Source organism: Rhinopithecus roxellana, chromosome 16 (genome assembly GCF_007565055.1).
Source record: "Rhinopithecus roxellana isolate Shanxi Qingling chromosome 16, ASM756505v1, whole genome shotgun sequence".
Lineage (NCBI taxonomy): Eukaryota > Metazoa > Chordata > Mammalia > Primates > Cercopithecidae > Rhinopithecus > Rhinopithecus roxellana.
Window position 1 is genome coordinate 24521091 of NC_044564.1, and position 21438 is coordinate 24542528.

Below are 21438 nucleotides of genomic sequence, written 5' to 3' on the forward strand. Positions count from 1 at the left end.
GGCGTGGTGGCGGGCGCCTGTAGTCCCAGCTACTTGGGAGGCTGAGGCAGGAGAATGGCGTAAACCCGGGAGGCGGAGCTTGCAGTGAGCTGAGATCCAGCCACTGCACTCCAGCCTGGGTGACAGAGTGAGACTCCGTCTCAAAAAAAAAAAAAAGAACTTTGTATGTTAACCCCTTTCTCCATTAAATTAGGTGATCTTTCCCTAAAGAGATTGAAATGGGGGAGGCGAGGGTAATGTGGGGTTCAAAGACCTTGTAGGTCACAAGATTTGACATAGGCCGAGACCTATGTCTTAAACTGGTCTAAGTTACAGTAAGGCAGGAGCCTCCTCAACATGTGGCTCAGGGGATGAGGGTCAGGAGTAGACCAAGCCAGTCCTCCCAGAAGGAAGTAAGTCTTCTCCACTTATGACTCTGGCACCTACCTCCTGGGTCATGAGGCTTGGCCCTTAGGCCCTTGTGCACAGGCTTCCCCCAAGCCATAGCTACAGTGAGTATCCCTGAGTTGAGGTATTTATCCTATCTCCCAAATGAAGGCTTTTTGATGACAGGGTTTCCTGGTGAATGGTAATAGGAATGAATAGCAGAGCATCAATGTAAGACATCAGTCTTGTCTAACCATGAAGAAGCAGAGCAGGATTCTAAGTCATCTTTTTAAAAATTCACTGGCCCCCTGTCTCTTCATTTCAAAAACAAATCCTTTTTTTTTTTTTTTTTTTTTGCCATCTCACTACCAGCTTCATACTTTCACCATCCTTTTCTCTCCCTGTTCCTGAGTAGCTACTTCTGAAAACTAAATAATAGGTAAGGTAATGGGAGCTGCTGCCCTAGCTGGGGTAACTCCAGAGCCATTTTGGTTAATTCTCCCACCCCACATCTAAAAGCAAGGGAGACGCTCTGTGAGATTTCCTTTCTAGCTCTGCAATTACCATCACGGTTCCTACAGCTGACATGCTGGCACAGGGGAGGACTGGCTAAAGCACAGTGCCCAGTTGCCAGGCAGCACCGGTGCTCCACTTAAAGCCCTTCCCAATCTGCAGTGTAAGAGTCTTCCCTCCTTTCGTTCTTAATTGGTGGCCTCAAGTCAGGAGTATTTTGTCTGGCAGGTGATGCCCAGAGGAAATTCTGTTCTATGAAAGAAGATTCCCCAGAGGGAACCAGGTAAATGAGGACTGGAACAGAGCTCTCATGGAAGATAATGGGTAAATGTGATGACCTGAAATTCCCTGGCACACAGTGAAAAATAAAGCATTAAAAACCAGCTATACTCTCAGTCATGACTGGAGGCATTGTAAATTGGAACAATCCTTTGGGAAAGCATTTTGGCAATATCTATCAAGAAACTTAAAAGCACTCATGTTTTTTACTGAGTAATCTACTTTATTTAGGAAATGATCCTAAATGTAAACATATGTGGATTTCAGTGTAGCATTATCTGTAATAGTGAAAAGTTGCAAGCAACTTAAATGTCAAAAATAAATGAATGGTTACAAAGTTACTATACATCCTCTCTATGGATATTATGCACCCATTAAACTAATAGTTACGAAAACTATGTAAGAATATAAAGCTAGGGGCTGGGCATGGTGGCTCACACCTGTAATCCCAGTACTTTGGGAGGCAGAGGCAGGAGGATCACTTGAGGTCACGAGTTCGAGACCAGCCCGGTCAACATGGCAAAACCCTGTCTCTACTAAAAATACAAAAATTAGCCAGATATGGTGGTGCATGCCTGTAATCCCAGCTACTTGGGAGGCTGAGGCAGTGAGCCAAGATCACACCACTGCACTCCAGCCTAGGCAACCAGCCTGGGCAACAGAGTGAAACTCTGACTCCAAAAAAAAAAAAAAAAAAAGAAAGAAAAGGAAGAAGAATATAAAGCTAGGTGCAGTGGCATGTACCTGTAATCCCAGATACTCAGGAAGCTGAAGTAGTGGATCACTTGAGTCCAGGAGTTCAAGGCTGTAGTGAGCTATGACTGTGCCTGTGAATAGCCAGTGCACTCCATCCTGAGCAACAGGAAAGACCCTGCCTCTATTTAAAAAAAAAAAAAAAAAAGAATATGGAGAGCTGACTATGTTCTGATACTAATTTTAAAAATACAGAAATACAAAATATAATACTTTTTTTTTTTTTGAGATGGAATCTCCAGGCTGTTGCCCAGACTAGAATCCAGTGACTTAATCTTGGCTCACTGCAACCTCCACCTCCCAGGTTCAAGTGATTCTCGTGCCTCAGCACCCCACCACACCCAGCTAACTTTTATATTTTTTAGTAGAGAAGGGGTTTTGCCACGTTGGCCAAGCTGGGCTCGAACTCCTGGTCTCAAGTGATCCTCCTGCCTCGGCCTCCCAAAGTGCTGGGATTACAGGCGTGAACCACAGCGCCCGGCCACAAAACAGGCTGTGTTCTTTAAACGTTCTTTAAACGTTGTTCTATACACATGTATTAGTTGCTACTCTCTGATTACAGTAACAAAATAAAAAATCCAAGTTGAAGCTAAGAAAGAGAATAGACTATGAAGACACTAGGGTTTCTTTCTTTTCTCTCTCTTTTTTTTCTTTTCTCTTTTCTTTTCTTTTTTCTTTTCTTTCTCAGGATTTCACTCTGTCACTCAGGCTGGAATGCAGTGGCACAATCATGGCTCACTCCAGCCTCAACCTCCTGGGCTCAGGCGATCCTCCCACCTCAGCCTTCTGAGTAGCTGGGGCTACAGGTGTGTGCCACCACACCTGGCTAATTTTTTGTCTTTTTGGAGAGTCACCATCTCGCTATCTTGCCTAGGCTGGGTTTCTTTTAATGCCTAAGCACAGCATGAAGTCAGGCTTTGGATGGGTAAGGCAGGCTCTAGAACCAGAGCCTGAAACCTGGGGAGCACTCTCACCATCTCTTGTGTTTACTTCTTTCTGAACATCAGCTGTATTCTTGTTTTCCTCCCCAATGGCTTTCTGTGTTACCCAGTCCATAGTCTTGAACTTTACATCTCCATTTAAGTCCCACTTCCCGATTCTGGGGGAGACTGATTTGCTCTGCCTCATCCAGGCATATATCCAAAGGGGTGGAATCACATAGAACCAGCACAGTTCCTGGAGGCTTATTCCTATGACCATGAAGATGGGAACAGCACCAACTCCCAAAGAAGGAAGGGAAGCCCCAGAGTGTTGCTGCTGTAGCATACGCAAAAGGCTCAGATACAGTAGAACATTAACAAGTGTTTTTCTCAAGGTGGTGAAACTAAAGGTGATTTTAAAAAATTTTAGCATGTATTACTTTATAGTAGAGAAATCTATAAAACTTTTCATAGCTACAGTTGTTACTAGGCTTGGGGGCAGTAGCACCCTCCTCCATTTTGATTGTCCCGGTGACAGATACCATTCAAGATACTAAGGCTTGGCAGTGCTTACTTTTGGTAATGAATTCTATACTAGCAGCTGTTTAAGGAGTCAGAAAATCCTCAGCGACTCCCAAGACCAGTTGGAGACCCAAACTCTAGCCCGAGCATGATAATCCTTTCTCTTTCTTTCTGGTGAACTTGACTATACCCCAAAATGCAAATGCTCTGCAGAAATGTGTGTAGAAAGAAAGAGTGCTTTCCCAACTTGGGCATCATAGTGAGATCCCCTCTCTAAAGAAAAAAAAAAATTAGTCAGGCATAGTGGTTATGTGTGCCTACAGTTGTAGTTACTCAGGGGGCAGAGGTAGGAGGTCATTTGAGCCCAGGAGGTCAAGGTTACAGTGAGCTATGACAGCACCACTGCATTCCAGCCTGGATGACAGAGTGAGACCCTGTCTCTAAAAAACTAAAAGAAAAAGAAAGAAACAAAGAAAAGAAAAGAAAGAGAAAAGATGCTTTCCTCTTCTGCATTCTACTGCCAGCTTATAGTCCAGAGCTGGAGAGTGGACACTCAGTGTGTTGACTGTTTGAATTGGGACTTCCGTTAGAGAAAAACTTAGAAGATTTGGGAGATTTGAACTGATAAGAGAAGCCTCCCTGAGCCAGCCAGGATTCTCTGCCCTCTCTCCTAAATGTAGGCTTCACAAACTTTCTCTCCAGATTTTCTGTTCTCCCTCTATTTGTAAGACCCACTAACACTTGGAGAGATCCTCTCCATTATGTTCCCCTGATTCTCCTCTAGATCTCCCACAAAGACCTTATCCCTATGAGAAGTCTCTGTCTTTCCCTGTAAGTGGGATCCCTAAGGACCTTTTAATTTTATTTTATTTTACTTTAAGTTCTGGGACACATGTGCAGAATGTGCAGGTTTGTTACATAGGTATACATGTGCCATGGTGGCTTGCTGCACCTATCCCCTAAGGATCTTAATATGTCCCAAAAATATCTAAGTCCTGGCCAATTACCTGGCTTTGCAGGCAGTGCCTGGAGAAAACTTGGAGAAAGGGAGATGGGGAACAAAAACAGGAGCTGCCCAACAGTGGGATTCACAAGTGGCCAATGTGTTGAGGTATGACTTCAGGTCATACTGCAGAGTAAGAGCTGTCACTGGCCAGATGACTTATATGTTGAGGTGTTGAGTCAGAGAAGATGGGAATGCCTTAGGCTGAATGGACAGCCCTCAGCAGGGAAGTAGAGCCATCTAACTAATGCATAGATTGCTACTAACTATTCTTGGACCAGAGGCAAGATTTCTACCCAACAATGAGCATTTAGTGAAGTTATATTTGCTGGATCTCCCTCTAAAATTTGATATCTAAACATGTTTATTTCTACACACTGCCATGAGATATTTTGGAATGGAATAGCCCTGAACAGGAAGACCACAGCTCTAAGTAGTTTCTCAGCTGACCTCTGGATAAATTTGTGATAAAACAGCTGGTCTTTGATGCTCTATTTTACTGTGCCCACTTGTCAGAGAGTGGCCTGAGCCACAGACCTTCCCTGACTTCCCATTTCTTAACAGCACCATCCTTCTTGGCCCTGATTTCTGTTTTCTGCTTTTCTGTCTATCCTGCCTCCTGCTATTATCCAGGGAAAATAAACAGGTACAGACATGACTTTATTCCAGAAGTAGCCTTCCAGCATTCTCCAACTCAGAACTGCCTTCCCCAATTAACCTTAAAACTAAAGAAAAATTATTCTGTGTTCTGTGAAGAATGGTTAGATAGTATTGGTATGAACACTTTGCTTCTTCATACCTCACTCTAAGTCCATTTCCATTTTCATCTTCCTGAGAATTAGTACTTGGAGGTGAGAACAGAGGTCACCTTCTCTTCTTGGGAAGGCTGATACTGAATCATTTCTTTACCCTGGATTACCATGTTCAGTCCACAAGACAATGGCAAGATTGTTCAGCACCACGGAGAGCGCCTTTCATCCTCAGGACTGGATCGTGGGTGGGTGAAAGATGAGGATTGTAGCTGAGAGCCCAGGCAGTCTGATCTCCTTCCACTCTGGCCAGCCACCAAATATTCCTCTTTTTCCCAACCCCTTAGTGTTCACCTTTTTCCTTTTGCTAATGAGTTTTTTTAGGAAGGAGCTCCCCTAATTTTCTACCCCCTTTCTGCCTCCATGTTATCTGAATCTGCCACCTCCCTTCCTTTTTTCCTCTCCTCCTCACCTCACCTTCCTTACCTCCCTTCTGTTTTGTTAAGGAGACTCCCTCCTATGGTCCAAAGTTCTGGCTCCATCTGCTCATGATTCCTCAAAGACCATGCCCCCTCAAACATCTCCTTTTCTACACAGCTTCCTTCCCCTCAGTGTAGGACAGGTCTAGTTTTCCCTAGCTATAAAGAAATCCTAGAAATCGAAAGCTCCCTCTGGCTGCCACCCATTCTCATTCCTTCCCTTCTCAGTCTTGCTCCTTTAAAGAACAGCCTGTGCTCACTCTGTCTGCTTCTTCATCTCCTGTTCTCTCCTAAATCCCCTGTCATCTGGGCTCTGTTTCTACTCTTCAGCTAAAATTGTGTTCACTGAGATTACCTATGACTTTCTTATTTCTACATTTTGTCTTTATCTTATGGACCCATCTGCTTATTTGACACTGTTGATTTCTTCCACCTTGAAACTCTACTTGAATGGTTCCTAGTTCTACTCTTACATTCCTCTCTGCTCCTACCCAGTCTCCTTCCTCCATTCATTACCTAAGGTTGGATATTTCCCAGAACTTCACCCTTGGTTTTTTTTCACTCTGCTCATTCTGAGAGAGCTTATTCTTCACTGTGACTTACATCACCACCAGCCCACACCTATTTTCTGAGCTCCCACACTTCAAATCCTACCAACTAGTGATATCATCTGGTGTCCAAAAGACACCTCAAAATTCAACATGTTCCCAAATGAACTCATCTGATTTTTCCCTAGCAATGCAGTTGTGCCTTCTTCTGCATTTAATAACTTGTCTTAATAATTAGTACTCTAGGCCGGGCGCAGTGGCTCACGCCTGTAATCGCAGCACTTTGGGAGGCCGAGATGGGCGGATCACGAGGTCAGGAAATCGTGACCATCCTGGCTAACATGGTGAAACCCCATCTCTACTGAAAATACGAAAAAAAAAATTAGCCAGGCGTGGTGGCAGGCGCCTGTAGTCCCAGCTACTCGGGAGGTGGAGGCAGGAGAACGGCGTGAACCCGGGAGGTGGAGCTTGCAGTGAGCAGAGATCACGCCACTGCACTCCAGCCTGGGTGACAGAGTGAGACTCTGTCTCAAAAAAAAAAAAAAAAAAATTAGTACTCTTCCCAATTAACTCCAGACAGAAAACTAGGAATGTCCAGAACCTTTGTTTTACATTTTATATCAGAAGCCTGCCAATTCTACTCTTTTTTGACATCTTCCTTTCTGTCCTTTTATCTTCTGCTGCTGCTTGGTTCAGGCCCCTGTTATCTCTTGCAAGCATTGTTGTGGTAGTTTCCTAATTATCCTTACCTCCAGTCTCACTCCCTTCCCACTCGTCTTGCACATGGCTGTCGGAGGGTCCTTTTCCAACTCAAATCTGAACATGTTACTCCCTTCTTAAGGCTTCATTGGCTCCCCATAGTCTTCTGAGTAAAGAAAAAAATCAAAGCCCACATTCCAGCATGATCTGAGTTCCCTCCTGACTCCACCAACTTGATTTCCTGCAACTTTTCACCATACCTTCTAAGCTGCAACTATAGCAAAATGCCGACCATTCCTTGAATGTACTATGCTAGTTTCGTGCTTCTGAGACTTTTCACATGTTCCCTGAATGTCCTTACTCCTCGCTCTTAAACTAACTGGTGACCTAATGTTTTAAGATCTTTTCAAGTGTCTCCTTTGACCACCCTCCCTTTGTCATTCCCTCTACTTTTATATGGCTCTTGGTTATGTTTATTAATAATTATTGGGAGCTTCTTAAAGATGAACTGTTTTCTTTTCTTTCTTTTTTATTTTTATTTTTAAAGACAGGGTCTCAATATGTCAATATGTTGCCCAGACTGGACTTGAACTCCTGGGTTTAAATGATCCTCCTGTCTCAGCCTCATGTAGCCAGGACTACAAGTGCATGCCAGCATGCCCAGCTGCGACTCTTTTCTATTTGTATTTGTGAGCCCTAGCATCATTAAATAAATGAAAGAATTGTATCATGCTGGAGTGAGGGAAGAGAGGAAACAGGGTGCCCTGTGGCCAGGCCTTTCATCACCCTAAGGAGGGCACACCTTTTCTACAGATACCTCCATATATAAGCCAGGCTCCAACCTATGTGGTATCAGGGCTGCAGCTGCAGGCCAGCCACTCCCAGTGCACACTGACCATGATAGTGTATTCCTCACTGAACCTATAATAGCGATATCTTTATAGTTAACATGGATATAGTGCTCAGGGTATACTATGCTAAGGACTATTCTAACTGCTTAATACATATTAACTCCTTTTATCCTCACAAGAACCCTTGACCTAGGTATTAGTGTTGGTCCCATTTACAGATGAGGAAGCTGAAACCCAGATCTTACAGCTACTAACTGGAGGAGCTGGAATTTGAACCTAGGCACTCTGGCTCCAGAGTCTGTGCTTTTAACCATTACAATCTTCCTTTCAGTTTGTGTGGCAAGGAGAATGGGATTGTGTAGGTTGTCTTCCTTTAGTCAGAGCATTCCCTTAGCACTGAGAGTGAGGTCAGACCATCCAAGCCATATGTCTGTTGCCCAGTGGAGGAGTATAATTTGAATGTTGGGGAGGCAATCACATGTCTACTGGGTACTTAGGAGAATCAGATAAGCTCATGGATCTGAATACATACATTAGGAACTACAAGACCCTCTACAAGTCTTCTTTTTTGCCACCCAGAGTCCTACCAGAGTAGCCCGTAAAGGTCTGTGGGTCATTCAGGAAAGCAGACTCTTCCATCTGCTTCTCCAGATCCTCCTTCTTAAGACTCCAGGTATTAGCCTTGAAGGTTCTACACTTTGGTTTTTTTCCTTTGTTTCCTTTTTACCCACCCAATTTTATCCTGCTTATTTGGGGTCTCTTGGGTCCCAGCCTACCATTGTATTGGCTGCAATACCTACAGCTCCAACAAGTAAAGCCAGCCAGCTAAAGACAGTTCACGAGTTGGTACAGCCCTGGGGCAGGGGGACAAAGGAAGAGGTTAATATGCAGACTGATGCTTGGGCCTGCAGGAATGGAGCAGCCTCCCAGAGGGCCTCTCTTTAGCTCCAAGCCCAAGTCATGTTATCTTCCCTATGTCCCTCCCTGCATGCTTTGAAAGGTTATTGACTCCATCACTGACCTTGGGTAAGACACTTCTACTCTCGGCCCAGGTTTCCTCATTTTTAAAAAGAAGGGGTGATAAGTTGATATTTGTTGAAGCTGTTAATAGGTATCCATGATTTCACTATATTATTTTCTCTACTTGTTATAATTTCCATAATAAAACATTTTTAAAGATTTAAAATCAAAAGATTTTAACATTTTAAAAAAAGTAGAACCTTTTCTCCAACCAAAATGTTGCAACAGGCTAATATATAAATGAAATAAAGGTGAATCTACTTTTATTAAAGGGAAGCCAGACCCCCATTCTATAGCTCCCCCCTCACAATCACTCAGGGAACACAGTTTAATGAAAATCAGTGGACCAAACTATTATAATTCTAAGGATTCTTCTGATGCTTTTGCCTTCCTCTAGCTATATTGGCTTTGCACTAGCCATTAGCCTATATATCCTGTCCCAGAAACAGTGAGGCTGGGCTGTTAATCATTTCTGCAGTCTTTGGAGAATTTATTTGAAGGGTTGCAGAAACAGGGTTTGCTGTTAGAGATGCATTTCAATGTCTGTCTCTGCTGAGTGTTTATTAATAATCTTGTTAATCTCTAGTTCCCGGATCTAGCTCACGCCTTCAGATGTCCTTGGGGGGCACTTTAAATTCTCCCTGATTTCTTGGAGCCAGGCACTTCCTTCTGCCTGGAGTCTTTCCTGATACTTATATTCATGAATATTTTACATTTAATCTCCCTGATTACATTGCCATGAGACGGTTGTGGTGCATTGGCTGCATTTCTAAGGGAAGATATAAAGGAAGCTCACAGTAAAGGCTTATGTTTGCAGGCACAGTGCCAGCGATCTTTGTGCTTGCCACGAAGGTGGCCTTCTGTCATGGATAGTGATGGAGGAGATGCTGAATGGTGGGCTTTGCATGGGACCTCTCAGCCTAGGGCTCTGCCACCTGGTCAGGCCCCTCCTAAGTTGTGGTCCAGAGGAGCTGGCAGTTTCACTCAGGATCAAATACCACCAGGAACTGCGCTGTAGGCCTCAAGGACTACATGTGGGTCCCTGTGACCAGAGTTGCTCAACAGCTTCCTCGCCCTGTCCTTCCTGTGCAATCTACCTCCCATGTTACCATTTACACCCAGTACCTCCAGACTGAGAGAAGAAACTTTGATTAACTCATCTGCACTGAGGAGTAAAAAGTTAGCCCCAAACATCTAAGGGCTTGTGTTTTTAAAAATCAGCCCCAGGGAAAGGATGGTGAGGCCTAACACTCTCATGTGATAGATGGGGTGGAAGGTTAAGGAGGAGAAGCAGGATTGAAATGCCACAGATTTAGAAGTCTTCAGTATAAAAATGTCCATCAGAACTATAGGAGACATCAGGGCTCCCTGAGGAGCGAGAGGAGGGCCAAGGGCAGGACCCTACAGAGGAGGCAAAGGGTTGTGGGAGGACAGAGAAATGATAGAGAGGCAAGAGATGAGCCAAGGGAGGAAGCCTTTTCCAAATGGATGTGGTATATGTGACATGTGATGAATGCTACCAAAAAAGTGAGGGAATGTGACTTGGGACTTGGAAATGTGCCAGTGCTGCCCTGGTAGGGTCCTATCAGCATGTTTATGGGATTTGCCCTTTAAAAAGCCTTCCCTCTGGCTGCTTTGCAGCGAGCACTTTCTGTGGCCCACAGGAAATCCAGAACCCAGCTGTTCCATCTTCACCTCCCCTGCAGGTAGCAGCTGAGAGGCTGTTTTGGCTGCAGAGAGGCACATCAGGGCCAGTAGAGGTTTGCTTCTCCAAGGCTGTGCAGGACAGGTGTTGTCTATGAGTCTCTCAAAGAGGTTGCTGAGCCAGGGAGGATGAAGGACTTGCAGCATGGGAAGTTGCCCAAGATGCAGGCACTGCAGCACCTAGCCTTTCTGAGCAAAGCCTTCTGCCCTTCTACTCAGTCAAGGCTAAGGGCTAGGGATCAAAGCAGGGGAGGGAGGCACAGGTTTTGCCCTCAGGAACTTGCAAACCCCTGTGGCAACACAGCCCACCCAGAGTCTTGTGCTCTGGATGGCCTGAAGGAACACAGACAAGGCCAGGATTTCCCTCTCAAACCTGCTAGACTTTTCCCTTTCCCCTTAGTGACAAGCATATTTTCATTCCCACTGCCTCATTTTAAAGGGAACAGAAGGCACCATAATGGTTATATATCCTTCCCTTGCTGGGTCACCAGCAGCCACTCAGATCGCTGGGCCTGACACCGTGGCAGCATTCTACATGCCCATCTGTCTACTCCCTGCATCCGCAGAGGCAGAACAGGCAGCAGCCTTGGATCCCCTCTGCACTCCTCACACCTTAGGTTTAGCACTCTACAGGCCCTGGTTAAAATGCAAAGACAACTAGGATGGCAGCACCCCTGTCAATGGTTGGTCCTCAGAGTCTCAGGGAGAATGTGGATGACTTCAGCCACTTCCAACTGACTGAGGCAGGCTGGGCCAGGGCCCTGGATCTTGCAGCAGAGGAGGGTGTTTGGGAGGGGATGGCAAGGCTAGATAAGGACTCTTAGCTGGGCATGGTGGCTCACACCTGTAATCCTAGCACTTTGGGAGGCTGAGGCAGGCGGATCATGAGGTCAGGAGTTCGAGACCAGCCTGGCCAATATGGTGAAACCCCATCTCTACTAAAAATACAAAAATTAGCTGGGCATGGTGGCATGCACCTGTAGTCCCAACTGCTTAGGAGGCTGAGGCAGGAGAATCGCTTGAACCTGGGAGGCGGAGGTTGTAGTAAGCTAAGATTGCACCACTGCACTCCAGCCTGGGCAACAGAGCAAGACTCCGTCTCAAAAAAAAAAAAAAAAAAAAAAAAAGACTCTGCACAGCACAGTACCCAGCCCAATTAGAGATTAGTGAAGAGGGCAGTGAAGAGGATGTCAGAGGTTCCAGACTCAGGACAATACACAGAATTTGTGCTTTCCTATCTTCCTGGCCATCTGTAGAATCAAGTGTTTTGCCCTCTGGGCAGCAAAAGACTAACTGGCCACCTGCTGGTTTGTCATTATTTGTCTTCTCATCTACCATACCTAGCCAACTTTTCAGGTTCTCCCAGGAGACACTCTTTAGGCGTCATTTGTGAACTGGAGAAGTCCTCATTAGAACTATTTTTTGTCCAGTGGCTGTAGCCTTGAAGGCTGGTGTGGCTTGGCCAGTCAGTTCTCTGGATCCTGTGAAGGAACCTGTCCAGCACTGGGAAACAGAGGGAGACGACCCATCTCAGACAGCACCTACTCTCCCCTTAACCCAGACTTAAACTCACAGGAACCTAGGAAGACCTTGCCAAGCAAGTACACAGGAAGGGCCTGAAGGGAAGGGCTACTAGTATGGGAGTTAGGAGAAGGAAGTCCTGTGAGTTTAAAGAAATCATGATGGGCTTTCTGGAGGAGGCTGGACCACACAGGACTTTGAGGACAGACACCAAGTTGGGTGTACGTGAAACCCAGATCCTTGGTTCTTCTACCTAGCCCAGTGTTTTTGTCCCACAGTAGATAGGTCTGCCCCTCTCTCCCTGAATGCCCTGCCTGCTGTGAGTGGGGAATGCTCACAGAAGCCCAGAGAGCAGGTAGGAAGGCTAGCTTCAGGGCTGAGCAACCCCTGTCTTCACTCCCTAACAACTCTGTCTTACTGCTTTCTCCCCACAGGACCCAACCGCCGCCTCCATCTCAGACGGAGACTGTGACGCCCGGGAGGGTGAGTCAGTAGCCATGAATTACAAACCATCCCCGCTCCAAGTGAAGCTGGGTGAGTGTGTCTGGGGGATGAGGGAGATGTGGGGAGTAGGCAAGATGCTCTGGGCTGGGTCTACAATGAGGTGCCACAAATAAACCAGCTCAGCCTAGATGATTCCAAGACTCAAACCTTCAAGTCATTGGCACTGCCAGGCACCTTGTTTCCTGCAGGCAAAGAGGGCAATTACAGTTCTCTACAGGAGCCTGAAACTCTAGGAGGCATCTCTGAAGCCAAGGACGTTCCAGGTATTCTGGGGGATAGCTGCAGGGTTTTCATGGAACCCTAGAGAGAGGACTTGGAAGTCCCATCAAACACTGGGTCAGGCTGAGAGGAAGCTGCCTTAGAAGTGGGGTGTTACTTGTTATGTCTAAGGGATAGAAAGGAATGAGAGTTTCAATCCTAGAAGCTGGGCCCTTCTCCTGATTACAACCTCAGCCCATCTAGAGATCTCTGGGCCCAGTTGGCACCTATTTGAGGGATTTTTCCCTTAATTTCTTAGAAAACCCAAATATCTCCCTCCCTTTCCGGGTCACATTTCCCTTGTGGCTTTGTCTCATGTCCACTCCAAAGTCAGTTTACTGTGCAGCCTGATCCTGTGAAGTCCCCTCGCTCCTGGCCACTGTCCACAGCTCCTGCCACCATTGCCCTCCCTTCACCCCATGTGCTGCCCCTCTCCCTTCAGGGACCAAAGTTTCACTGTCTCACGGCTGCTGTGTATAACATAGTTTTATGAAAACTTTGGTTTCTTGAAGAGAAATTACAAAACAGGACATACAGGAAAGAGTTTACAATTAAATATAGGTCATTATTATCCTTCCAAGCTCCTCTGCCATCCAGGCCACCGTCCTGTCCATCCTCCTCCTCAGGCTCCAGGTGCCCAACAATTACTGATGCCTCCTCAGTTCTAAGGGTCCTTTCCCTACAGCTTTCTCCCTCCTTTCCACAGAGGCCTGTACTTTTATTATTCAACTGCTATTTTTTTTTCTTACCTTGCTTGCTTCTCTCCTTCCAGACCACATCCAAGGAGCCCCTCGAGCTGTTTTTCTAAACGAGAATAGTTCTCTCCTTGGAATTTGTTTCTATTCCTAGGACATCAGATTAAAACTGTAGCCAATTTTATTTACTGGGGGGATGGGGTTGGTCTTTTTTTTTTTTTTCTTTCTTTTTTCTTTTTTTTTTTTTTTTTGAGACAGAGTCTCTCTCTGTTGTCCAGGCTGGACTGCAGTGGCATGATCCTGGCTCACTGCAACTTCTGCTTCCCCGATTCAAGTGATTCTCCTACCTCAGCCTCCCAAGTAGCTGGGATTATAGGTGCACACCACCACGCCCAGCTAATTTTTATATGTTTAGTAAAGATAGGCTTTCACCATATTGGCCAGGCTGGTCTGGAACTCCTGGCTTCAAGTGATCCACCCACCTCGGCCTCTCAAAGTGCTGAGATTACAGACATGAGCCACCATGCCCAGCCTAATATTGTTTAATGTAACAATACAAGTATTTTAACAAGCATAACTTCTTTGCTCTCCCCCATCACATTCTCCTCCTAAGAGGTAACCGTTCCAAGCCTTTTTAGTTTTTGTAGTTTTACTTTGTATTTTAATATAAGTGGTGTCATATTGTGCACATTTTCTGAAACTTGGCCTTCCCTCTCCCACCACCTAAATCTTGGAGCTCCTTCTAATGTCAGCATATAGTGACTTCATTCTTTTAAATGGTTGTATAGTAGTCTGTAGTTTGGTTTTGCCAGTTTATTGTTTGCTTTTTTCCCACTATTTCAGACAATTTCAGCAAGTTTTAAAATCACATCTTTTTTCCTCCCCATTACATTACCATCAAAGCTCCTCATGAAAATTCACAGCATTGTCCCAGTTGCACCAAGTACTGCCAGAAACTTTAAGGCAAATTGCACCCCCTAGAGGCCTACAGTGGTAATGGCAGCTGCCACCTGCTGGAAAGAAGCTGGGAAAAAACTGGAATCAGATGAGCAGTGGCAAAGAAAGAGGGTCAAAGAGTAGGAGACAGAGATTCAGAGACATGAGGTCAGGGGAAATTTCAAAGTGAGTCACAGTAGCTGTAAAGGTCCTCCCCATCCTTACCCTCTGGAGCATTTGGTTATTTTATGAGTCATTTTCCCTAGTGTCCCTCTCTACCTAACAGTTCCTTTTCCTAGATCTGGGCTTTAATTGAGATGAGTAGGGAAGGGCAGATGGGACTCCTCCAAGACCCAGGCAGCTACTTCTGGGAACAGTTGTCTCATACCAGGCAGTGGAGTGGGTCACCTGATGGCCAGCTCCATGAACCTGGTAGGCTTTGGAACCTTGGAGAACTCAGACCTTGGCAAAGGAGTCAGGAGCACCACTCAGGCAGTGTAGCCAAATGGGCTCCCCCAGCCTCCTGCCCCTTACCTTGCAGCCCCATCCTGCCCCTCCCACATCACAATCTTCAGTGGCTTCTTTTTCCTTCTGTGTTAATCCCAAACTCCTCTGTCTGGCATTCAAGTCCTTCATGTTCTGAGTTTGTAACCAGAGAGAGTCTTCAGCCCCTTAGCACAGGACCTGACATATAATTAGTGACATGGATATTTGTTGAATGAATAAGTGGCTGAATAAATGAATTTTACTTCTCTAACCTGACCTTTCTCTTCACCCCTCTATCCAGAGCGACACTTATGCTCACTTTTAAATGCATTTTTGCATGCACTGTCCCTCCTTCCTAGAATGCCCACCTCTCTCCAAGTCATGGTGTCACCTAAAGGAAGCCCTCTCTGACTGTGCCAGCCTTCTGTGATTGTCTCTTCTCCTCCAGCCTTTCCCTGGCATCAAGTACACACTAACTACCCTAACATGGGAGTTGTAGTTCCTGGAAAACAAGGGACAGCCTCCTCTTTTTGCCCCCTACTGTCTGCCTCAGGTTGTGCAGGGCCAGGTACTAGCTCCACAAAGCAGCAGGGGCCTGGAGTTGGGATCCCTGCCTCAGTCCTTCTAGGAGCAAGTGGTTTCACAGTGAAGGCCCAGCCCAGGCTGCCCTGAGTAGTAAGGCAGGGTGGCCTCAGGGGCAGGACACAGCTTCCTTCCCATGTTCTCTTGCAGAGAAGCAGCGGGAACTGGCCCGGAAGGGCTCCCTGAAGAATGGCAGCATGGGTAGCCCTGTCAACCAGCAACCCAAGAAGAACAATGTCATGGCCCGAACAAGGTAGAGGCCCTCCCTACCCAACCTGGACCCTGCCAGCCAGGATCTATTTCTGCTGGTCCTGAGCCTCCTTCTCTTCCCCTGCTCCTCAGGCCCAGCTCCTCTCTGAGAGGAGACAGCCTTAACAGGATCCAAGGTGGGGAGGGAGGGAAGGAAGGAAGTGGTGGGACGGGACCTAACCCAGTCTCTTGCCAGGTTTCTATGCTCCACTTGCCACTTTAACTCCCAAAATTCTTCACCCAGGCTGGTTGTCCCCAATAAAGGGTACTCCTCGCTTGACCAGAGCCCTGATGAGAAGCCACTGGTAGCCCTTGACACGGACAGGTGTGTATGGGGGTTTGGGGGCAGCTGGGCAGCCCAAAGGAACCTGTGTAGCACAAGTGGACTATACAGGCCATACCTGCTCTAATGTCAGAACTGGGGTATTCTTCAGCCAGAATCTCTCCAAGGGTGAATTCTCCAGGGATGGGAATTTTTTTACACCAGGGACTAGGGGTTGAAGAAAGGTGGCAGAGAGAGGAAAGGGGGGCCTGTGCTGTCTCCTGTCATCCTGGGACAACTGATCCAACGGTTGTCCCTAACTGGCCTGTGATGTTGTCTCTGGACAGCAGAATATGATGCTTAATGCCCCATCCCCTCAGGGAGGAGCCCTACTCCCTGGAAAACACTTGGCTACACTTGGACTTTGGGAATACCCTACAAGTCAGGGTGATTTGAGTCTAGAAAAACAAAAGATGAGAAGGAAGGGGGTGAAAGGAGTAACTGCTATATTTAGAAGGAGGTTAAGGATAGCAATTGATTTTAAGGGTGGGGCTAGGGAACTTGTCTTTAAAATCCTGCATTTGCACAGCAAGTACAGTTTGTATTGAGATTTTGCCATTTGGAACTATGAGGGAGGTGTGGGATGCTGACTAATGGGAGGTGGGATTGCGGAGAGTTTTCTATTTAATTTCTTGGTATCACTTTCCCTCTCTTTCCTCCATGGCCAGCGATGATGACTTTGATATGTCTAGATACTCCTCCTCCGGCTACTCCTCTGCTGAGGTGAGCCCCTACCCCTTCTCGCCCTAGACACCACTGGGCAGGATCATCACCATCAGGGGGAGGGCTGGGGCCAACGCCCAAGTACAATGAAAAAGAGGGCTGGGCAGGGCTGGGCCGTGCCCTGCACAGGGTGGGCCTGGGATAGGATGGAAAAGAAGTGGTTACTGGCCTCAAGTGCAGGGAGACTAGGGTTAGGAGTGGGGCTTTAGATTGCAGCAGGCCATTTAAATAGAACAGGTGTAAAATACAGGTGATATCCTCTAGTAGCCAGCCTGAGATAGGGACAGGACCAGAGGTGTGAAGTTGACCTTAGAATGGGGAGGGATGACTAGAAAGAGAGGCCAGAGGTGGAGGAGGGCGCCTAGGCAGGAGCAGGGCCTGGGGGTATGGACAGACGCGGGACAGAGCGGGGCTGATATCCAAGGCACCGGCTGGATTGGGGCACAGACGGCCTGGAGTGGCCGCAGAGCTGTGGGTGGTGCCTCCCTGCCACTCGGGCCTGACCTCCCTCCCCTTTGCCTACAGCAGATCAACCAAGATTTGAACATCCAGCTGCTGAAGGATGGCTATCGGTTAGATGAGATCCCCGACGACGAGGACCTAGATCTCATCCCCCCCAAGTCCGTGAACCCCACCTGCATGTGCTGCCAGGCCACGTCCTCCACCGCCTGCCACATTCAGTAGCGGGCGGGGCTGCTGCGGCCGCCAGGGTGGGGCCGCCAAGGGCTGGGCATGACGGGCAGAGGCCGACCCCTCCCCAGCTCGTCTGTCTGCCCCCCGGCCCCACGCCCCTACAGCCGCCAACCTTGTATAACAGTCATTGCTTCCTCCTATGGTAGGACGTGTACCTCTGTGTGTTCATGGAGCCGGAGAAACCAAAACCGGGTCTCTCTCCACCCAGGAGCTGAGGAGGGGTGGGGGCCGTTTGTTCAGTTACCTGGGGGAACCTCACCCAGCACCCTGCCCCACTTCCCAGGGCTGCAGTCCGGTGGCCAAAAGAGAAGACTGGACGGGAGGGAGGTCAACATTAATGAGTGGGGGGATCACAAAGCCAGGGGCTTGGCCCCACCCCAGCGAAGCCATGAACCCCCCAGCCCCGGCCTCAGCCTAACCAGGAAATGGGCTCAGAGGGAGAAAGGCCCAGGGCAGTGGGGATGGGTCCCAGCACCTCGGAGCCCCCTGCACATGCCCCCTACCGGTCCATGTTTCTATTTGCATTTCCCCCTCCTCAGATGGGAAGCCTGGCAAAGCTGCCCAACCGGGTAGTGCCCCTTACCCATCGGATCACTGCCTTCTTCCTCCTCTTGACCCATTCACCCGCTTCCTTGCTCCCTGGGAGTGGGGCAGGGTAAGGTGGGCCTTAGAGACAGGCTGAGGTTTGAGTGGTGTGATCTGTCCTCATTGGCCCTTCACCAATGCATCTATCTCTCTGCCACCAGCCCACCCCACCCCCACCCTCACCTATCCTTCTGCTCATTGGTCTCAATCCCAGGCTGGAAGCAGGGAGTAAGGCTGGCCTCCAATGGCCCATTCCCCTCATCCCAGCCCAAGACCCGGGAGGCTGCTTCCCAGTAAGAATCCAGGAGCAAGCTTTGGAGAATCCAGTGGGCTGAGTGGTTGTATGGATGTGGTTGTTTGGATGTGGTAGGGAGTGCTTAGCAGAATGCGTGTATGTCTCTGAGGCTGTCAGGGGGTGGGTGTGTGTGTGTCTCTGTTGGACCTGTCTCTCCTCAGTCTATTCCTGTCATAGATGTGGGTGTCCCTGGTGGGCAAGTGCCTGTGTGGTCTGTTTACAGTGCAGAAGGCGGCTCAGCAGTGCAATGGGCTGACAGCCTTGGACCAGGAGTCAGAAGCCTGGGTTCTGGTTGTAGCTCTGGCCCCTCCCTGTGATCTTCAACAAGCCACTTCCTTTCTCTGGTCTTCAGTTTCCTCAACGAGAAAATGAACAGCAGCTGAAATTATGTTTAAAATCCTTTTATACCTGAAAGAGTTTCTTTATAGGAATTTCTGTGGTGGGGAGGGGGCGATCTCTGTGTGTCTCAGTACACCTAAAGGTTGGGGTGGGGCTGAGTTGTGTGTCTCTGTGGAAAGGGGAAGGGGCAGTACCTATCAGGACTGTGTATGTCTGAGCACACGTGGCTCTGTTTGGGATTACGTGTTTTCTGTGAATGTGTATGTGTGTTGGGGGGTGTCTACTGTGTGTGGCTGTATAGGGTGTCTGTAGGTCAAGATGTGTATACAGCTGCTTCTGCTATTGCTGGTTTGGGGGAGGGTTCCGGAAAGCTGAGGCTGAAAATCAAGAGGGAAGAGGTAAGGAAGGCCCTCCTCTGGAGCTGGGCAGTGTAGACCTGACACCGTGTGAAGAAAAATGAAAGCACAGATAGCCTAAAACTGCACAGGCCTGTGCCCACATACCTTATAGCACAGGCCCAGGTGGATCATCTCATGCTAACACCCCACATGTGCTGCTGGATCCACTCCCATAGATCCACTCACATGCTGCAGGCATGCAGTAGATTCACCCACAGCCCACTCTCTGGACACCAGTCCTGGGAGGTGGCAGCTGGAATGGGGAGCAATGAGAGGAGGGAGTGAGGCTGTTGGCTTAGGAAGGGTGGCACCTCTCCCTGCATCATACCCAGGAAGTGCCAACTCCAAAATATTGGGGTGCAGCTTACCACCCCCACTCCTCCAACCCATCCCTACCTCCTCTAGTGCCAGGGACCCAAGTTAGATGATGAGAAAATGCCAAACAAAGGGAGGCAAGGACAGAGAAGGTACCTGCAGGACCCACAAGGCTCATACTGGCCCCCATCTGAGCCCACCTCTCCCACCCAGATCAACATCCCCCCAACCCCTGTGCCCCCATCATCTGGAACCCAGAGCCAGGCCTCCCACTACCACCACCACCACCCCGGGGCTCCTTGATTCACCTTTCTAGAACATGGGTACCTCCTCTTTTTGGGGGCTCATTTAGACTGCTGCCTTTGCTGCTGACTTGCTGTGTGACTCGGGCCCATTGTTCAATCCCTGTGGCCCTTAGACACCAGGGAAAATCTCCCTCCCACAGGACACATTAGTTCCCTGGCAGGCAAGGGCTTCCAACTGAGGCAGTGTATGTGTGGCAGAGAGAGGCAGGAAGCCGGCAGTGGCAGCTTCCGTGTCTAGGGAGGGGCGTGGCTCCCTCCTTCCCTGTCTGGGAGGTTGGAGGGAAGAATCTAGGCCTTAGCTTGCCCTCCTGCCACCCTTCCCCTTGTAGATACTGCCTTAACACTCCCTCCTCTCTCAGCCGTGGCTGCCACCCAGCCAGGTTTCTCCGTGCTCACTAATTTATTTCCAGGAAGGTGTGTGGAAGACATGAGCCGTGTATAATATTTTTTTTAACATTTTCATTGCAGTATTGACCATCATCCTTGGTTGTGTATCGTGTAACATAAATAATGATATTAAAAGCATCAAACAAGCCAGCCTCAGCTCCCTCCCTGGGGTATGGGCAAGGGGCAGATGGGCTGGGAAGCAGAGAGAACCAGTCCTCTGGGCACACATGTTACTCCACCTCCACCCGTGGGTTCCCAGGCATGCCACTGACCTGCTGCATGACCCTGGATGAGTCACAACCCCTCCGAACCTCTGTTTCTCTTCAACAGTGAGAAGCCTGACCTAGAAGATCTCCAGAGGCCCTCTGAACTCTTAGAAATTGGGCTTTTTTGATAGACTTGAGGCAGGAGGGGGTCAGGATCAGGGAGGGAATTAGACCTCCTCACCTTCCCGGGGATGGGGCTGAGTCAGGTGATATCACAATGGGCAGTGCCCATGCTGGAGGGGACATCAGTGTGGGGTGGGAGCAGGAAGGCTGTTGGGGAAGGAAGCTGAGAGATCCTCTGCAGGAGGGTATTACAGCAGCTAGGAGCACCTGCCAGGCTGGAGGTGTGGGTTATCTAGGGGAAGGGTGGTCACTGATGTCCAGCAGGAGCCCTTGACAGGTAGAGCCCATCACAGCATCTCCAAGACCACACCATGTTCCTGTTCTCCCATAAGACCAAGACCCCTATCAGTACCTACAGTGACTCCTACAGGGCTCCCACCTCCATCAAGGAGGTCTATAAGGACCCACCTCTATGTGCCTGGGAAGCCAACAAGTTTCTGACTCCGGTAAGTGGGAGATTGGCGGGGAGGAGCAGGCCAGAGTGTATGGCCAGTCTGGATGCCTGGCAATGTGTGTTTGTAATTATTTGTAGCTTTGTGTGTGTGTGTGTTTTATTCATTTACCTAGGCACAGAATTTACAATGGTATGTAAAATACCACAAAATCCTGCCTTCATGGAATTACATTAGGGTAGGAGGTAGGAACAGGCAGATAATAAACAAGAAATAAACACGAGTTTTATAAATTCTTCAAAAATACTGTAAAGGAAATAAACAGAGTAGTGGAAGTGGAAATGGAAAGGGAGGGCTACTTAGGTCATGGAAAACCCTCTCTCAAGGTGACAATAAACTGAGACTGGAAGGATGAAATAGAACTAGCCACATGAAGAACTGAAAGAATAGAAGAGCTGAAAGTTCCAGACGAGTGATCAGAAAGTGCAAAGGCCCTGAGGCTGCCTATGGAATAGGCCAGAAACTGTCCTATACGCATCCCTTTAATGTATATGTATCACAGTTTCCTTGCGTCTGTGCTTGAAGATTGGTGGCCAGGTGGGAGGAAATCTGTGAGTCTAACTGTGACTCTGCCTAAGAGAATTTATCTGTGTGTACC

General features: G+C 48.0%; 2 protein-coding genes across 12 annotated transcripts in view; both read left to right on the plus strand.

Moving 5' to 3' along the window:
* The window catches only part of FAM219A (family with sequence similarity 219 member A), a 58933-nt gene extending 38784 nt beyond the window's left edge, over nt 1–20149 (plus strand). For 2 of the 11 annotated variants that reach the window (XM_030919419.1, XM_030919421.1), the window contains exons 2-7: nt 12362–12461; nt 12620–12694; nt 15539–15641; nt 15882–15962; nt 16628–16682; nt 17208–20149. In XM_030919419.1, coding sequence (XP_030775279.1) covers nt 12362–12461; nt 12620–12694; nt 15539–15641; nt 15882–15962; nt 16628–16682; nt 17208–17366 — 573 coding nt within the window. In that variant the 3' untranslated portion in view covers nt 17367–20149. The remainder of the gene's footprint in view (nt 1–12361; nt 12462–12619; nt 12695–15538; nt 15642–15881; nt 15963–16627; nt 16683–17207) is intronic. The other 9 variants (XM_010385779.2, XM_010385778.2, XM_010385777.2 and 6 more) reach the window with 5 other exon arrangements.
* Nucleotides 20150–20450: 301 nt separating this feature from the next.
* The window catches only part of C16H9orf24 (chromosome 16 C9orf24 homolog), a 31771-nt gene continuing 30783 nt past the window's right edge, over nt 20451–21438 (plus strand). Inside the window, exon 1 of the mRNA XM_030919418.1 lies at nt 20451–20834. Coding sequence (XP_030775278.1) covers nt 20700–20834 — 135 coding nt within the window. The 5' untranslated portion in view covers nt 20451–20699. The remainder of the gene's footprint in view (nt 20835–21438) is intronic.